The sequence below is a fragment of the Pan paniscus genome, chromosome 7 (genome assembly GCF_029289425.2).
Source record: "Pan paniscus chromosome 7, NHGRI_mPanPan1-v2.0_pri, whole genome shotgun sequence".
NCBI classification, from domain to species: domain Eukaryota; kingdom Metazoa; phylum Chordata; class Mammalia; order Primates; family Hominidae; genus Pan; species Pan paniscus.
The window spans coordinates 54,246,175-54,261,233 of NC_073256.2; the positions used below are offsets into that span (position 1 = coordinate 54,246,175).

At 40.0% G+C, this 15,059-nt stretch overlaps 1 protein-coding gene across 8 annotated transcripts in view; it reads left to right on the forward strand.

Moving 5' to 3' along the window:
* The window catches only part of UNC5D (unc-5 netrin receptor D), a 557,242-nt gene that overhangs the window by 442,667 nt on the left and 99,516 nt on the right, over positions 1-15,059 (forward strand). For 5 of the 8 annotated variants that reach the window (XM_003830743.6, XM_008956162.4, XM_008956161.4 and 2 more), the window contains exons 5-7: positions 1,672-1,852; positions 2,712-2,879; positions 4,675-4,839. In XM_003830743.6, coding sequence (XP_003830791.3) covers positions 1,672-1,852; positions 2,712-2,879; positions 4,675-4,839 — 514 coding nt within the window. The remainder of the gene's footprint in view (positions 1-1,671; positions 1,853-2,711; positions 2,880-4,674; positions 4,840-15,059) is intronic. The other 3 variants (XM_008956164.4, XM_008956166.4, XM_008956165.5) reach the window with 1 other exon arrangement.

Here is a 15,059-nt window from a genome sequence, read left to right on the forward strand (position 1 = left end):
GATCCTAATATGTTTTCCCCTGGTAAATAAATCCCTTTTCAAAAAGACAAACAAATCATTATTAAACCAAATAATTATAGAAGAGACGACACTTTTTTTGGGGGGGGGGGACAGAGTCTCGCTCTGTCGCCCAGGCTGGAGTGCAGTGGCGCGATCTCAGCTCACTGCAACCTCTGCCTCCCTGGTTCAAGCGATTCTCCTGCCTCAGCCTCCTGAGTATCTGGGATTACAGGCACGTGCCACCACACCCGACTAATTTTGGTAATTTTAGTAGAGACAGGGTTTCACCATGTTGGTCAGGCTGGTTTCCAATTCCTGACCTCGTGATCTGCCCGCCTCGGCCTCTCAACGTGCTGGGATTACAGGCGTGAGCCACCGCACCTGGCCCAGATGACACGTTTTATTGGTGATAAATTAGAATTCTTTAGACTTAAGCAATGAAATGAAGTATCTTATTCTAAAACCAGCTTTCAGTGAGCTGTGCTTGTGGTGAGCAGAGTATGATGAAATGCCCCTGATGTGTATGCTCCTGTGTGACTTCTCTTTGATGTCATCATGGCCATTGCTTTCTGTGATAAATTTCAGTTTTTATGTGTCCGTTAAATTACTGTGTTTTACCTATGCTGATAACTAGAGCTGAATGGTTGTTGTCAAACAAGAGATGTGTCTAGTGCTACCAAGAGGCACTAGAGAGTAGAGATGTTGCTTAGACATGGAAGCAGAGAGTGAATAAGGAAATAACACAGATCAGAAGAAACTGGCATGTGATGAAATAGAGGTGCTCAGGGTGGTGTATCTCCTCTTGAAGTCAATTGAGGATCCAGGGAGCAGAGGGCTTCCATCTGCGTCTTCCTTTTGTGTTCAAGGAAAGAGAAGTTTGGACCAAGGATAGGACCAAGATAAAACTGGGAAGAAGAAAATAGGTTCTTCAGCATCTAGGAGAAAACACATCCGAAATGCGAGTACCCTGTGCTCAGAGGATGGGGAAGGTGGGCTTCTCCAGAAGAAGGGCTGGGCCTCAACTGTGTCAGCTACCTAACCCAAGGCCTAAATGTCTCTTCGATCACTGGAGGAGTAACGTAAATGATCGCCAAAGAAACTTATCTCAAAATCTACAGAACACTGAGCTTTAAATTTAATTTATCTGCTTATGATTGCATAAATCTGTATTACTTTAGCCTTGGTACAATCTCAAACCTTTATCAAAACTTGTTTAAATTCAGGCATCTTGACTTAAAACCTTGTCTAATAATATAATATCCTCTCACACAAAATACAAGTTCTACATTTATATGTTAATTTTCTGAGCTCCACTTTGGACCAATTATTGAAATATCATCATCATCATGAACGTTGTAATGAAATGAAATGGCCTAATTGCAGTCACCTCTTTTCTCTCCTCCACTGCATTTTTAGAAAATGGGTCAAAGTCAATGTAGGATATTTGTGTTCTTTTCCTGCTCCCAACTTATTAGCTTGAGTATCCATTTCCTGAATATAACCAAATTTACCAAATAAAAGGGACAGGATATGGAATAAAGAAACCAATCATTGCTGTTGCTCTATATTTTAGATACATCTCTCTCCCACACCCGAATCTGCTCACTTTTCAATTCCAGAAAAGAGTTCTGATTTTTTTAGTGACTTGTAAACATTCCTTTCTTCCTGTAGGTGGAATGGCTGAAAAATGAAGAGCCCATTGACTCTGAACAAGACGAGAACATTGACACCAGGGCTGACCATAACCTGATCATCAGGCAGGCACGGCTCTCGGACTCAGGAAATTACACCTGCATGGCAGCCAACATCGTGGCTAAGAGGAGAAGCCTGTCGGCCACTGTTGTGGTCTACGGTAAGACCATTCCAAAGGCCAGGAATGGATAGGGAGGGCAGAAAGAGGTAGAGGGATGTGTGTTTTATTAAAACTTTCAATGTCGAGAGCTGCAAAGACCTTGGGGTTCATTCACAGCAGTGCTCTATCCTGCCTCCCTCGTCTGGCAGGCAAAAAACATCACTATTTCTATTAATGTGTTTGCTGTTCCTTCCAATATTGCACTTCCATGTGATAGTCAGTGACATTTCCAATCTCTCTTTTAAAAATAATAAAAAGCTGTTTATTTTCTTCCATTATGTTTATATTTGAAAAGAATTGAGATGGGCAACTTCTGCTTCCCACGCCTCTCAAACCCAACACTCACCCCAGTTTTTCCTAGACCTGCTGTCAGGTAGTCTCTCCCCTGGTATGTGAAATCCTCCAAAAACAAAACAAACAATACTATTTGCTGAATATCTCAGGTATTGTATAAAAGAAGTTCCCAGCTATTTAAGTAAAGGCATTCCCTTCCACAATAGAAGAGCCCTGGGATTTATTTTTGAAGCACTTAAAGTCATAGAAATTCAAATGCTGATATTTTCTTCTTATACTCTGGATTTTCAAGTGCTTTAGAGATTTATTGATGAGTTCTTTCTATTTCTTATAATTTCCTTGCAAGGCAAATTCTGTGTCCCTCCTATTTCAGATGAATAGGCTGAGGACTGGATGAGATGACCCCCCCACTGTTGTCTCATGATGGAGCAGCCAGTGGGGGCTGCACAGTCTCTCGGTCCCCGGATGCCTGACTCACAGCACCTGGCACAGTGGCTTGCACATAGTAGGCAATCAGTAAAAACCTCTCTCCTTTTTTTCTCCCCTCCCCATTTTTCTCTCTCAGTGAATGGAGGCTGGTCTTCCTGGACAGAGTGGTCAGCCTGCAATGTTCGCTGTGGTAGAGGATGGCAGAAACGTTCCCGGACCTGCACCAACCCAGCTCCTCTCAATGGTGGGGCCTTTTGTGAGGGAATGTCAGTGCAGAAAATAACCTGCACTTCTCTTTGTCCTGGTGAGATATATGCAGATTCCCTTTTCCCTTCTGATCCACCAACACTATTAAGCTGGTGTGAAACAATCAATGTTACCTTCTTTTCCAAAGTTACCCTCTCCCAAGTTCTTAGAATAGAACATTTATCCAAGGTGCTAATGTAGAGCTCATTGTCATGGCAGCAACATGGGTGAAATACCACGGTGCAATGTTTTGGGGCATATTTTTTAATACTCAGATGACACTGAACATTCATCGTCAATAAGCCAATTGCTATGAAGTCTTGTTATACTGCCAGCATTTGGTTGGGCTAAGCCATCCCCTTCTCTCCTTGGGTTCTCCCATCTTGTGGCCTTTATTTGTATAATAGTTAGCAGGGATTAGATAAGTTGTCTTAAAGCACAAAAGAACGGGTACCAAATGTTTGACTCTTTATCATTAGTTATCAATCAAATAACTTTATCAGTTCTAGCTTTGTATTTACTTATAAGACAATTGATAGAGACTGTATACTGTCACAGCAGTCTATATTTTACATTTGGTCTATGCTTGCCTTTCTTTCTGTAAAAAGAGATACTTCATTTACCAAGTATGGCTTTCATAAATTCCTTTGTCTCTTACTGGCTGTAACCCAATTTATACAACGATAAATAGATGAGATGGAAGATGACTTTCTTCATGAAATGCATATCCTCCCACTGAGAAATAAATTGACCCTGGGTCTCACATGCACTACAGAACATTAACTCCAAGGACACTGGACTAGAGTCTCATGTCTTTATAATAAAATTGCAAATTTAGTTGCAATCGAAGTTAAGGTGGGGCTCTTCCTAGCAGCATATTCTTGGAGTTTCATTTTGGACATATGTTCAATAAGCATTTATTGAGTGCTTACTATGTGCCAGGTACTGTGCAGGATGCTTTTACATACATAATGTTGTTTACTCCTGTGTTGTGAGTTTTATTATCCCCAGTTGGCAGACATGGTAAAGTGAGGCTAAGTAACTCGCCCAGGGTTGCTCAGCGGATAAGTTGGCAGATCCAAGACAAGGACTCAGACATTTTGCTTCAAGTTCAGTATTTTTTTTATAGTACCCTATTCTTGACTAATTGCTTTAGATTTAAAATTGCAGTATCTTAAATAACCCACATAAGCATGGTTGAACTATTCCTAGGAGGTAAAGGGCAATTGCCTCAGACATCTGCCATGATCTCTAGGGTTGCTTTTTAGTGGAATTAAATTCAGTTTGTTCATTTCTACATACAGCAGCAGTCCATGACCCAAGAAATTCTATTTATATAAGTTCTGGTGTCTTGGGGTTTGACTGACCTGTTTTAGTTTAATACTATCAATATATTTGGGTTTAACTTTATATTGTTTAGGGGCTTCTAGGGCTTCAAGATAGTTCATTATACTCTGTTCTAAACTGTCAACCACTAAGAAAGTGGCTGATTGTCAGTGGTTACTGCACACAGTTTATCTGTCCACCTAAGATGCACTTGGGCACGAAAGACTGGGAAAGAATGGGTCATGACAAATTTTTAGCTGACCCAGTGGTGCTGGAAATATGAATGCTTGCCTCAATTTGGTAATTGGTCTCATCCTGAAATAGCAAGAGTATTATACCACTGCTTTTGTAAGCCTGTCTCTTCAGGAAAGAAACCATGGAGAGAAGATAAGTGGATATGTTCTTTTGTTTCTGTTTGGTGGTTATTTCCTTAAAATCCAGCTCTAGAACAACAGCAGTCCTGGGGTGAGTCTCCTGACCGCTACTTGATTCATTCTAACAATGGTTTCTTTTGTTTCCCTTTGAAGTGGATGGGAGCTGGGAAGTGTGGAGCGAATGGTCCGTCTGCAGTCCAGAGTGTGAACATTTGCGGATCCGGGAGTGCACAGCACCACCCCCGAGAAATGGGGGCAAATTCTGTGAAGGTCTAAGCCAGGAATCTGAAAACTGCACAGATGGTCTTTGCATCCTAGGTAACACTTTTGCTTTAACATCTTCAGTGTTTGTTCATAATACCATTTATGCATCTCAAGAAAGTAAGCTACAGCCATTAATGTGGTTAAATAAGTTAGCAGAAAGCCAAGTTGCTAAGGGCAAAAATAAATTAGGTAAAAAGTGCAGAAAAGCAGACAAATGCATTTTTAATAGAGATGGTATAAATGCATATATTGTATCACTGTGCATTCTGTTGATGTGTATACTTACTAATTTGATAACATTTTAAGAGTAAGAAAAAATAGTTAAGAAAATACTTCAGACTTTTAGAAGCTACCATTTTTAATTTTGGTGAAATTCTGATACTGATCACTCTGTGGTTATATTTCCCCCCAGGAATTTTGCAAACACAGTAAAGCATTTAATACATCTTTAGAGACCATGGGTTCTGTGGCAAGGAACATGTCTTATTACTGTTACCTTAAAAATAGGCCGGGCGCGGTGGCTCATGCCTGTAATCCCAGCACTTTGGGAGGCCAAGGCAGGCGGATCGCAAGGTCAGGAGATCGAGACCATCCTGGCTAACAAGGTGAAACCCTGTCTCTACGAAAAATACAAAAATTAGCCAGGCGTGGTGGTGGGCGCCTGTAGTCCCAGCTACTCAGGAGGCTGAGGCAGGAGAATGCCGTGAACCCAGGAGGCAGAGCTTGCAGTGAGCCAAGATTGTGCCACTGCACTCCAGCCTGGGCAACAGAGTGAGACTCCGTCTCAAAAAAAAAAAAAAAAAAAAAAAGTTATGGGGAAAGGAGAGTGATACCTGAGGAAGTGGGTGGCTTTGTATCACAGTGGTCTGGCAGAGTAGCAAGTAGAATGTTTGTTTCAAAATTCCCAAGTCTTGGCTTTATTCCTGAGATTACATTATTACCATCACCAAGGGACTGCCTGCCTGGGTTAGAAGGCATGGGAGGGTCAACGAGAGTCAAAGAGAAATAGGTTTTAATTTGGTGCTCTTCCTTATTTACTTTGTGTTCTTTGGGCAAGTTGCTTAACCTCTTATCTTCTCTGACTATAGTTACCAAATATGATACCCACTTTTTAGTATTGTCAAGGCTAAATGATAAAAGAACATATTTGAATGTTGTATGGCACAGAGTAGGTGCACACTTGATATGGATCTCTTCTCCACTCACCCACTTAGATGAGTCAAGGTGTATTGATTTTGCTGGGGTCTTTAAAAAACACGAGGTCAGGTGATCGAGACCATCCTGGCTAAAACGGTGAAACCCCATCTCTACTAAAAATACAAAAAAAATTAGCTGGGCGTGGTGGCAGGCACCTGTAGTCCCAGCTACTCGGGAGGTTGAAGCAAGAGAATGGTGTGAACCCGGGAGGCGGAGCTTGCAGTGAGCCGAAATAGCACCACTGCACTCCAGCCTGGGTGACAGAGCGAGACTCCGCCTCAAAAACAAAAACAAAAAAAACAAAAAAACAAAACACACACACACACACACAAGACTGAGCACTTACTTCTCTAGAACTGGTCGCCTTCTCGGAAATTTCTCTGGGAAATATCCAGCAAAAAAAAAAAAAAAAGATACCATAGCTTACAAGTTTGTGATTTTCTCAGGGAGATGCGTCACATTTTCTTTGGGAAGATGACAGTATGTAGGAAATATCTAAGGTGGGTTTATTCTTCTGCTTCAGTATGACTGAATACCCTTGAAGGCAGGCACCTGCTACCTGTTGTATTTTCAGACTAATTCTGTATGGTTCATACATTGGTTAAAATGATTAGTACATTGAAATGAGCACTTCCTGATAGCCTATAGTGCCTTTATTTGCTAGTACAAGCACTGATTACCCTGCATGCATCAGATACAATGCAGGGAGCTGTAATGGAAGACCACCTACCCACCAGTTGTAGTTTGGGTATGCTCTCCAATAAATGCACACCAACCATCTGCTGCCTTCAGAAAGCTTTCCCCCTTCCTAAATGTAAGGAATCTCAACACAAGCTCAATAGAAGGATATTTAAAGAAATGTGCTTCTCACCTCTCTTGAATACCACCAGATTTTTCTAATACACACATTTGAGGTGTGACTGTTTTCATTTCCACTACAGGAAAATACAAGGAGAACACTTAGAAAACTACACATGGCCAGTGTCCATAGGACGAGTTCATTTAATAAGCCAATAAATTGTTTAAAGCAACTACCTGAACTACGACCATGAGTGGCTTCAAGGAAAGAACTAAGCTTTTTGAATTTTACAAGTACATATACATCTGGTCAATTTTATGTGTCAACCTGACTGAGCCATGGGATGTCCAGATATTTGGCCATGATTATAAATTAGTACAGTTGGGCAGTGAATTTTATGTCTTCTAAAGAACCATGACAATATAACTATTTGGCTACTGGTTGAAATTTTTATAGTCATAGTAATAACCTTCACTAACAACCACAGGTTGTACTTGCACTTGGGGAAAATCAATGGATATCAGGCTTCAATCTTAATTGACTAAGACTTAATCTGAGAATTACTGATTGGAGACAGATAATGGTTATCTCTTAATGTAAGAAATAATTGTTATCCAACACACAAATATTATTTTTTTGCATTTCCATTGTAATAGTTTGTCATTTACCAATTGATTAAGAGTTCTGTTTAAGGCTGAAAGAACTTAATCAGCACTGAGAGTGTACTGGCAAGCCTCGATCCTAACTCTGATCTCTGAGATGCTGTATTAGTCAGGGTTCTCCAGAGAAACAGAACCAATAGGATATGCACACACATAGAGGAAGAGTGCAATGGAGAGATATTTAAAGATATTTATTATGAAAATTGGCTCATGTGATTCTGAAGCCCGGCAAGTCCAAAATCTGCAAAGCCAATGTCCCAGTTCAAGCCCAAAAGTTGGTAGGCTGCTATGGAACCAGGAACATCTGATGGCCCAGTTGGAAGGCTGTCAGGCAGGAAGAGCCAGTGTTCTAGTGGGAAGGCTGTCAGGAAGGAGCATTCTCTCTTACTCAGGGGAGGGTCAATCTTTTGTTCTATTTAGGTCTTCAACTGATTGGATGAGGCCCACCCACATTATGGAGGGCCGTCTGCTTTTTTTTTCAGTCTGTGAATTTAAATGTTAATCTCATCCAAAAACACCCTCACAGAACTATCTAGAATAATATATGACTTGATATCTGGGCACCCCACGGCCCAGTCAAGTTGGCACATAAAATTAACCATCACGGATGCATATGTGCTTTTGTGAAATTAAAACAGCTCAATCCATTCCTATAGTGGAAACAACATAGCGAGGAAGATAGGCTTGGAATGTGTAAAAAGATCTCTGTTAAATAGCCCCATGAGTTGAAAATGCTACATAAGCCTTTTCTTTCTATTCAATCTATTAATTTCTTCCATTTCCTTTTTCACTTCAGCATGTTTTTTCTAGCCTTCATTGTATGCATATTAGTATATTTGTCAAATATTATCAGAGGCTTTTGATGGCTATAGTGATGAAGAGTTTTGAAGGAGAAAGGGTGAAGTCTATGAGATTATTGATGTAATTGAGATATATTTGCATATCAGTGGGAAACGGGTGTGTTTGTAAAAGCCCAACTCCAGGATGTATTCTGTCCTTTTAGATAGAAAGTGACTACCTATATCAACAAAAATGAGTAACACCAGACATGGTGGCTCATACCTGTAATCCCAACACTTTGGGAGGCCAGGGCAGGAGGATCACTTGAGTCCAAGAGTTCAAGACCAGCCTGGGCAACATAGCAAGACCCTGTCTCTACAAAAAATAAAAATTAAAAAAATATAAGCCAGACATGGTGGCTTATGCCTGTAGTCCCAGCTGCTCTGGAAGCTGAGGTGTGAGGATGAAGCTGCAGTGAGCCATGATCGTGCTATTGCAGCCCAGCTGAGGCAACAGAGTGAGATCCTGTCTCAAAGAATAAATAAATAAAGATAACACTTCACTATCTCTTCAGGAAGCAATGGACAGTAATCCAATTAAATGATGCCAGCATCACTCTGAGGTTCTCACTGGTACTCTGTCGGAGTGCTCTTGGTGAAAATAGCTGTGCTCTGAGGATAGAGCTCCAATGAAGGCTGGCTTTGATTAAAATAGCATTTGGCAACAGCTTTATGGAGCAGTAGCTTTGTTGAAGAATCTAGGTCATATTACAATTTGGGAATTTTCTTCATCCTAATTTTCTTCCTTGACACTCAACATGACCCTAAAGCAATTCCTCAATTTCCACCTTCTCGTGGAGGATTCACAATGGCATTTCTTGGCTCTTAGATGACCTACATGTCTTTGATTTTATTTAACCTTCAATAAAACAATTGGTTTTTCTTTGTAGTCTCTGAGGGTTGCATTTCTCCTAGAGATGAAGCTGCCAGCTCTGAATGATCAGTTTAATATTTGGGTGTTATTGTTGCTTGGTCAGTTGTGACTAGAACACAGAACCTTAATGTTACACTGTCACAGATGGCCACACCTAGATGCTCTCAACAAGAAAATAAATACGGCTGGCACAGTGGCTTATGCCTGTTATCCTAGCAGTTGGGGGACCCAGGAGGGAGGATCACTTGAGGCTAGGAGTTCAAGACTATCCTGGGCAACATAGCAAGACCCCGGTCTCTACAAAAGAAAAATGAAAAACTAGCCAAGTGTGGTGGTGCATGCCTGTAGTCCCAGCTATTTGGGAGGCTGAGGCAGAAGGATCACTTGAGCCCAGGAGATCGAGGCTGCAGTGAGCTATGATTGCTCCACTGCACTCCATCCTGGCTGACAAAGGGAGACCCTGTCACTTAAAAATCAAAAAGTAGGTAAATGCCCCAAGACTGGTAAGAAGCAGATTAGGAATTTTGGGGCAATAACAGTGAATCCACGAATCTAAATTACAAGCATAAACATGCAGTGCCTTTATACTAGAGTATTGCTTTTCCAGAGGAAAAAGGTAATGATGTGGTATGACTGTCAAGAAACAAGAACTTGTTGATCCATGTTTTCTGAGCTTGAACACCAGAATCAGGTAGTTTCCTGACCATTGGACTTTCTCCTTGCTGTACATAGCTGCATTTGTGCTCTCAGATCACAGCCAGAAGGAAATAAGCTGCACATGCCTCATTGACAGGAAGAGAAAGGTGAAAATAGCAGGGTGTTTAATTTGATCCTGAGGAATAGGAGAAGCCAGCTCCCTCTCTCTTTACCCCAGCAGATATAAAACTAAGGGCATTGGCTTGAGAAGATTAAATGGGTATGATTCAGAAGGGATTAGCACCTAGATGTGTAGTGAGACTAAAGCTAGAGAAATGCCACAGGGGCCTGAAAGACAGAGGAAGTCTCCAAGGCTTAGCTACCTGATAGCTAATCCGTTCGTCTTGTCAAGGTATAACATAGGTCAGTTCAACATTGACAGTTCAAAAACTGAAATATCAGTAAAACGGTGGTTTGTTTTCACTTCTGATGGCTACAGTGATAAGAAAAGTTTGAGTTGATGGTTAGGAAACCCCATCAAGGATAAAGATGTCTACACAATAGCAGGTTCAAATAAACATCCCCAAGCTACATCTAATAATGTAACCACATTGTCTATTCAATGATCTACTTAAATGACCTAGACGAAGCACCTGAAAAGGTGAACCTGTAATCACAGGAAAGGCATGTTTGCTTTGTTAAGCATTTTCTCTTGGACCATTCTAAACCTCATTGTTATCCATTACAGTAATTACCTGAGTTCCCTCCCTGTATTTCCTAGGGCACTGAATCAGAGAAATTTCATCCTGAAGATAGCTCTACACATCTAAAACAACTTATTTCTGTACTAGTGGTTTTATGGAATACTTCTTTTGTTTATGGGATTATAATGGATGAGTGTCCCTTTACCCAAATAAAATCTGTCAATTCCTTTCTTTGGTCAGAGTCAGGAATCATACTTGACTCAATCTAGACTTTTTGTTGGACAAGTTCATATTTCAAAACCAGCTGAACCAGCCACACTGCACAATTGCTTAATGATAGCGTAGTTAAACTCCCTAAAGTCAAGAAATGAAAATGCCATTAGCGAGATAACATACCAGCACAATATATTTTTATGTGGCCATGAAGCCACATGAAGCATCCTACTGCTCGCTAATTCTCCCAAGTACTTTTAATTTATAGGACATAGTAGGTGCTCCTTTTTACATAAAGACTTTTTCCTAGAAATACTCAATAGCTTGCCTTTCTGCATAACAATTGATTAATTCAGAATTTGCCTTCATGTATACTGCATAGCAAATGTGGATATAATATTGCAGACCCACAGGAGTCATAATAATGTAGATTTGGGCACATATGGTGTCATTAGCAGCTTAGCAACCATCTCTCCCCCATGCCCCAAATAAATGCTTTCCCATTATGGGACCAAATATGAAGACCAGTGAGGAACAAGCTTTAATAAGACAGAGTGGAGTGGCTCAGGAGTGAAGTTTCTTAAAAAGAAAATAAAGCAGACATAGTGCAATATTCACGTGTCTTCGTGAAGGCTTTAAAAACTATTTTTTTACAAAGCTAAAACTGTCATTTTTGTGCCTCTCGATGGGCACTTGCACTCAAGTGCCATATCCTGAGTGGATTGGACATAAACAAGATCAAGAATAAAATGCACGCAACAAATTACCATAACGCTTCTCCCTTAGTTACCCATCCACTACTGACTTTTCTATTTTTATGCCTTGTTAATAAAAAGAAAAAGACATTTGTTTTTTTGAACATGATCTCCCTTCTGGCCTTCATCCATTGGTTTATGATGGATGCGTATTTCATAAGCTATTAAAAATCTGTGGCCTTTGTTACCAACCAGGTCTGAAACACTTCAGATGCCTTTTGTCATCCAGAAAACTTTTTCTGTTGTCACCATCTTCTATTTCCTCATGGATCTGTGCCACAGGTACAGAGCTAAGACACAGTAGCCTAGGTAAGAATTGCTTTCTCAGCTAACAGAAATGAAGGCAGTTATTCTGCTTGTCTCTCTTTAACGATATCTCCTTCTACCTACATTTTCCCATTGCTACCCACTTTTTCCCCCCAAGATATTTCAATATGTATTTTTCCACTATGCTTGCATTCTTTTGGTGAAATTAGACAGGAAGTCCTATGTAGCACTTCAGAAACATAATCTCTGGAAGTTTGTTTCTCTCAAGCACATCTTGTTAACTTTGTTCATTTTATGAGAGAAATCGAAATAAAACACCTCCACTGTAAGTAAGGGCTCTAAAACTGAATTTGGGCAGCTGGAGAGCAGGATGCATGTACCTCAAGATCATATTACTTAGAGAGCAAGGAAAAAAACGAAAGCAAAACAAAGTAAAACATAACACAAACCCAAGAAAACTAAACAAACACATAAGAACGAGTCCCTGTGATGATGTAAACTGGAGACAAACCCATTAGGAAGCTTAAAAACATGTCTTAAATTATAATCTTAGAACCAGCTCGTCGGTGAGAGTGCAAATCCCTAACAAAGACAACTTTTACAGATGATATCCCCGAGAAACACTGAACTGGGGACTGTTGGAAGGTACAGAGGTTGAGCTTCAGTGAGGCTGGCCTAGGTTGGGCCTAGATTGATCTGGCATTCAGAACACAGGCTAAATAGCCCTCAAAGCTCCTTTGTGACTGAGTTAAAACCAGCTGTTTTCTTTTTGAGGTACTCAAAATGGACAGACAGGAACCTAGAATTGGAAGAAATGAATGAATTGAGCCTGTTGGATGTGAATATCCATCCTTTAAATGAAGGATAGGTTGAAGCCTCAGGGCTCTGCAGTGAGATAGTTTGAGTTTGAATTCTGATTACAATACTATAAGCAGGAACACCTTGAACAAGTGTCTTAATTTCTCTAAGCTTAAATTTGCTTATCTATAAAACAAAAATTATAACAGTATCTATTACAAAGGGTTCTTTGTGAGAAGATAAACTAATCTGAGTGAAGCATTTTCCCTCCATAGTAAGCACTCCATTATACAAAATAGCAATAACTATAGTGTGTGTGTGTGTGTGTGTGGTGTTTTGTTTTGTTTGAGACAGGGTCTCACTCTGTTGCCCAAGCTGGAGTTCAGTGGCACAATCATAGCTTACTGCAGCCTCAAACTCCTGGGTTCAAGTGATCCTCCCACCTCAGGCTCCCAAAGTGCTAGGATAACAGGTGTAAACCACCATGCCCAGCACATGTGTGTGTTTTCTAATAAAGGAATTCTTGTGGCAGAAAAAAAATGTTTTCCATGTTCTGCAAGAGTATCAACAGTGAGATACTTTCTATGTTTCATTAACACGTTTCCTAATATATCTGGTTAAGATAGTGTCTAATGAAATAAAATGTACTTGTCATTAAAATCTATAGAAGACATTATTTATACATTCATTACATTCTTTATACAAACTATTTTTGAGCAGTAATTTGAGAAATACTGTCCGCTGTCAAAAAGAGTTTGGGAGAATCCTAACAGTTCCCAAGGTATCTTAAACTTTCTGTTGGACAAAAGAATCAATATCCTTTCCTAGAGCTTCTGATAAGTAGCTGAATGAACTACTCTCCATTTTCTATCCTTCCTCTGCTCAGCTGGTAGGATTTGGTCCTGAGAAGGTGACAGACCAGGGGATCTATAAGGTCCCAACACGTTCTAAGATCTTATGATTCTAACTAACAGTTAAAAACAACTCAAAGTCATACATGGTTGTGCACACCTATATAGTCCCAGCTATTCTGGAGGCTGAGGCAGGGGGATCACTTGAGGCCTATAGTTCAAGGCTACAGAGCACCATGACTGTGCTTGTAAATAGCCACTGCACTTCAACCTGAGCAACAGGGCAAGACTCTGTCTCTTAAAAATAAAATAAAATAAACCCTCAAGAGAAAGGCTCAGGAGAGGGAAGGAAGAACACCTGAACCACAGGTGAGAAAAGCAGTTCTTGCCATATTGAGAGTAGGATATACAGGCTTCTCTCATTCATAAGAAATACATGTATTCTGACAACCTGGCCAGAAAATATTTTTATATTATTTATTTATTTATTTATTTATTTATTTGAAATGGAGTCTTACTCTGTCACCCAGGCTGGAGTGCAGTGGCACAATCTTGGAATCTTGGCTTACTTCAACCTCTGCCTTCTGGGTTCAAGCGATTATCCTGTGTCAGCCTCCCGAGTAGCTGGGATTACAGGTGTGTGCCACCATGCCTGGCTAATGTTTGTATTTTTAGTAGAGATGGGGTTTTGCCACGTTGGCCAAGCTGGTCTCACACTCCTGACCTCAGGTGATCCACCCACCTTGGCCTCCCAAAGTGCTGGGATTACAGGTGGTAGAAAATATTTTTTATAAAGCAAATACTAATTTGTCAACACAAATTCAAAAATTCTTTCTCAATGGAGTCAGGAGAAACGAAATCCAACAACATATGCATTACTAGACTGTACTAGACTGTATAGCAATTTATAGATTCCGGGATTACTGTTCTGTTGTGAACCAGTTCTAGAACAATGATTTGTTGCATGCCTGATACTCTCTTATTCCACATTCCCAGATTCCAAAATTAGCAATCTTGCCATATTTATTATCAATATTTAATTTTTTTTATTTTTTTTTTTGCTGTCAGTTATGATTGATATCCAAGGTCCCTTCTAGTCAGGATGTTTCCAAAGTTTAGGCTTTCTGTCATATAAACAAAACTATCCTCATTTTATTAGTTCTGTAAATTACAAATTTTACATTTGCAGTGTAATTAATCAGGATTCAACAGCACAAAACCCCGGGTAAGAAATATTAGTCTGGACTAGAGAAAGATTTAATGTCTGAGATCATAGAGTGGTTTGGCTATAAAAGAAGTGGCAAGAACCCAATCAGGGCAGTGATTTAAAACTGAGTAATCTACTGTTGTGAAAAACTCAGTGGCCTCTGGGGTGTGCTGAACAAAGCAAATTAATAGAGATAAAGGAAACCTCTTTGTTTTAATTCCACCTATTCTCTTTAAATTACAAACTAAGTACACGTCTCTTCAAGATCATTACGAAAGGTGATAAATATAATAAAGATGAGACTAACATCATCAATAGACGTTATCATTAACTCTATTAACCCATTCTCCAGAGTGTCAGTACTGTGAATAAGAAAAGACCTGGCCTTCTTACGTGTGTTTAGTACAGGACAGTGTTAGTGTTCAGTGGAATGGAAAATTGCCATGATCATTTAGAAAGATATCATAGGGTA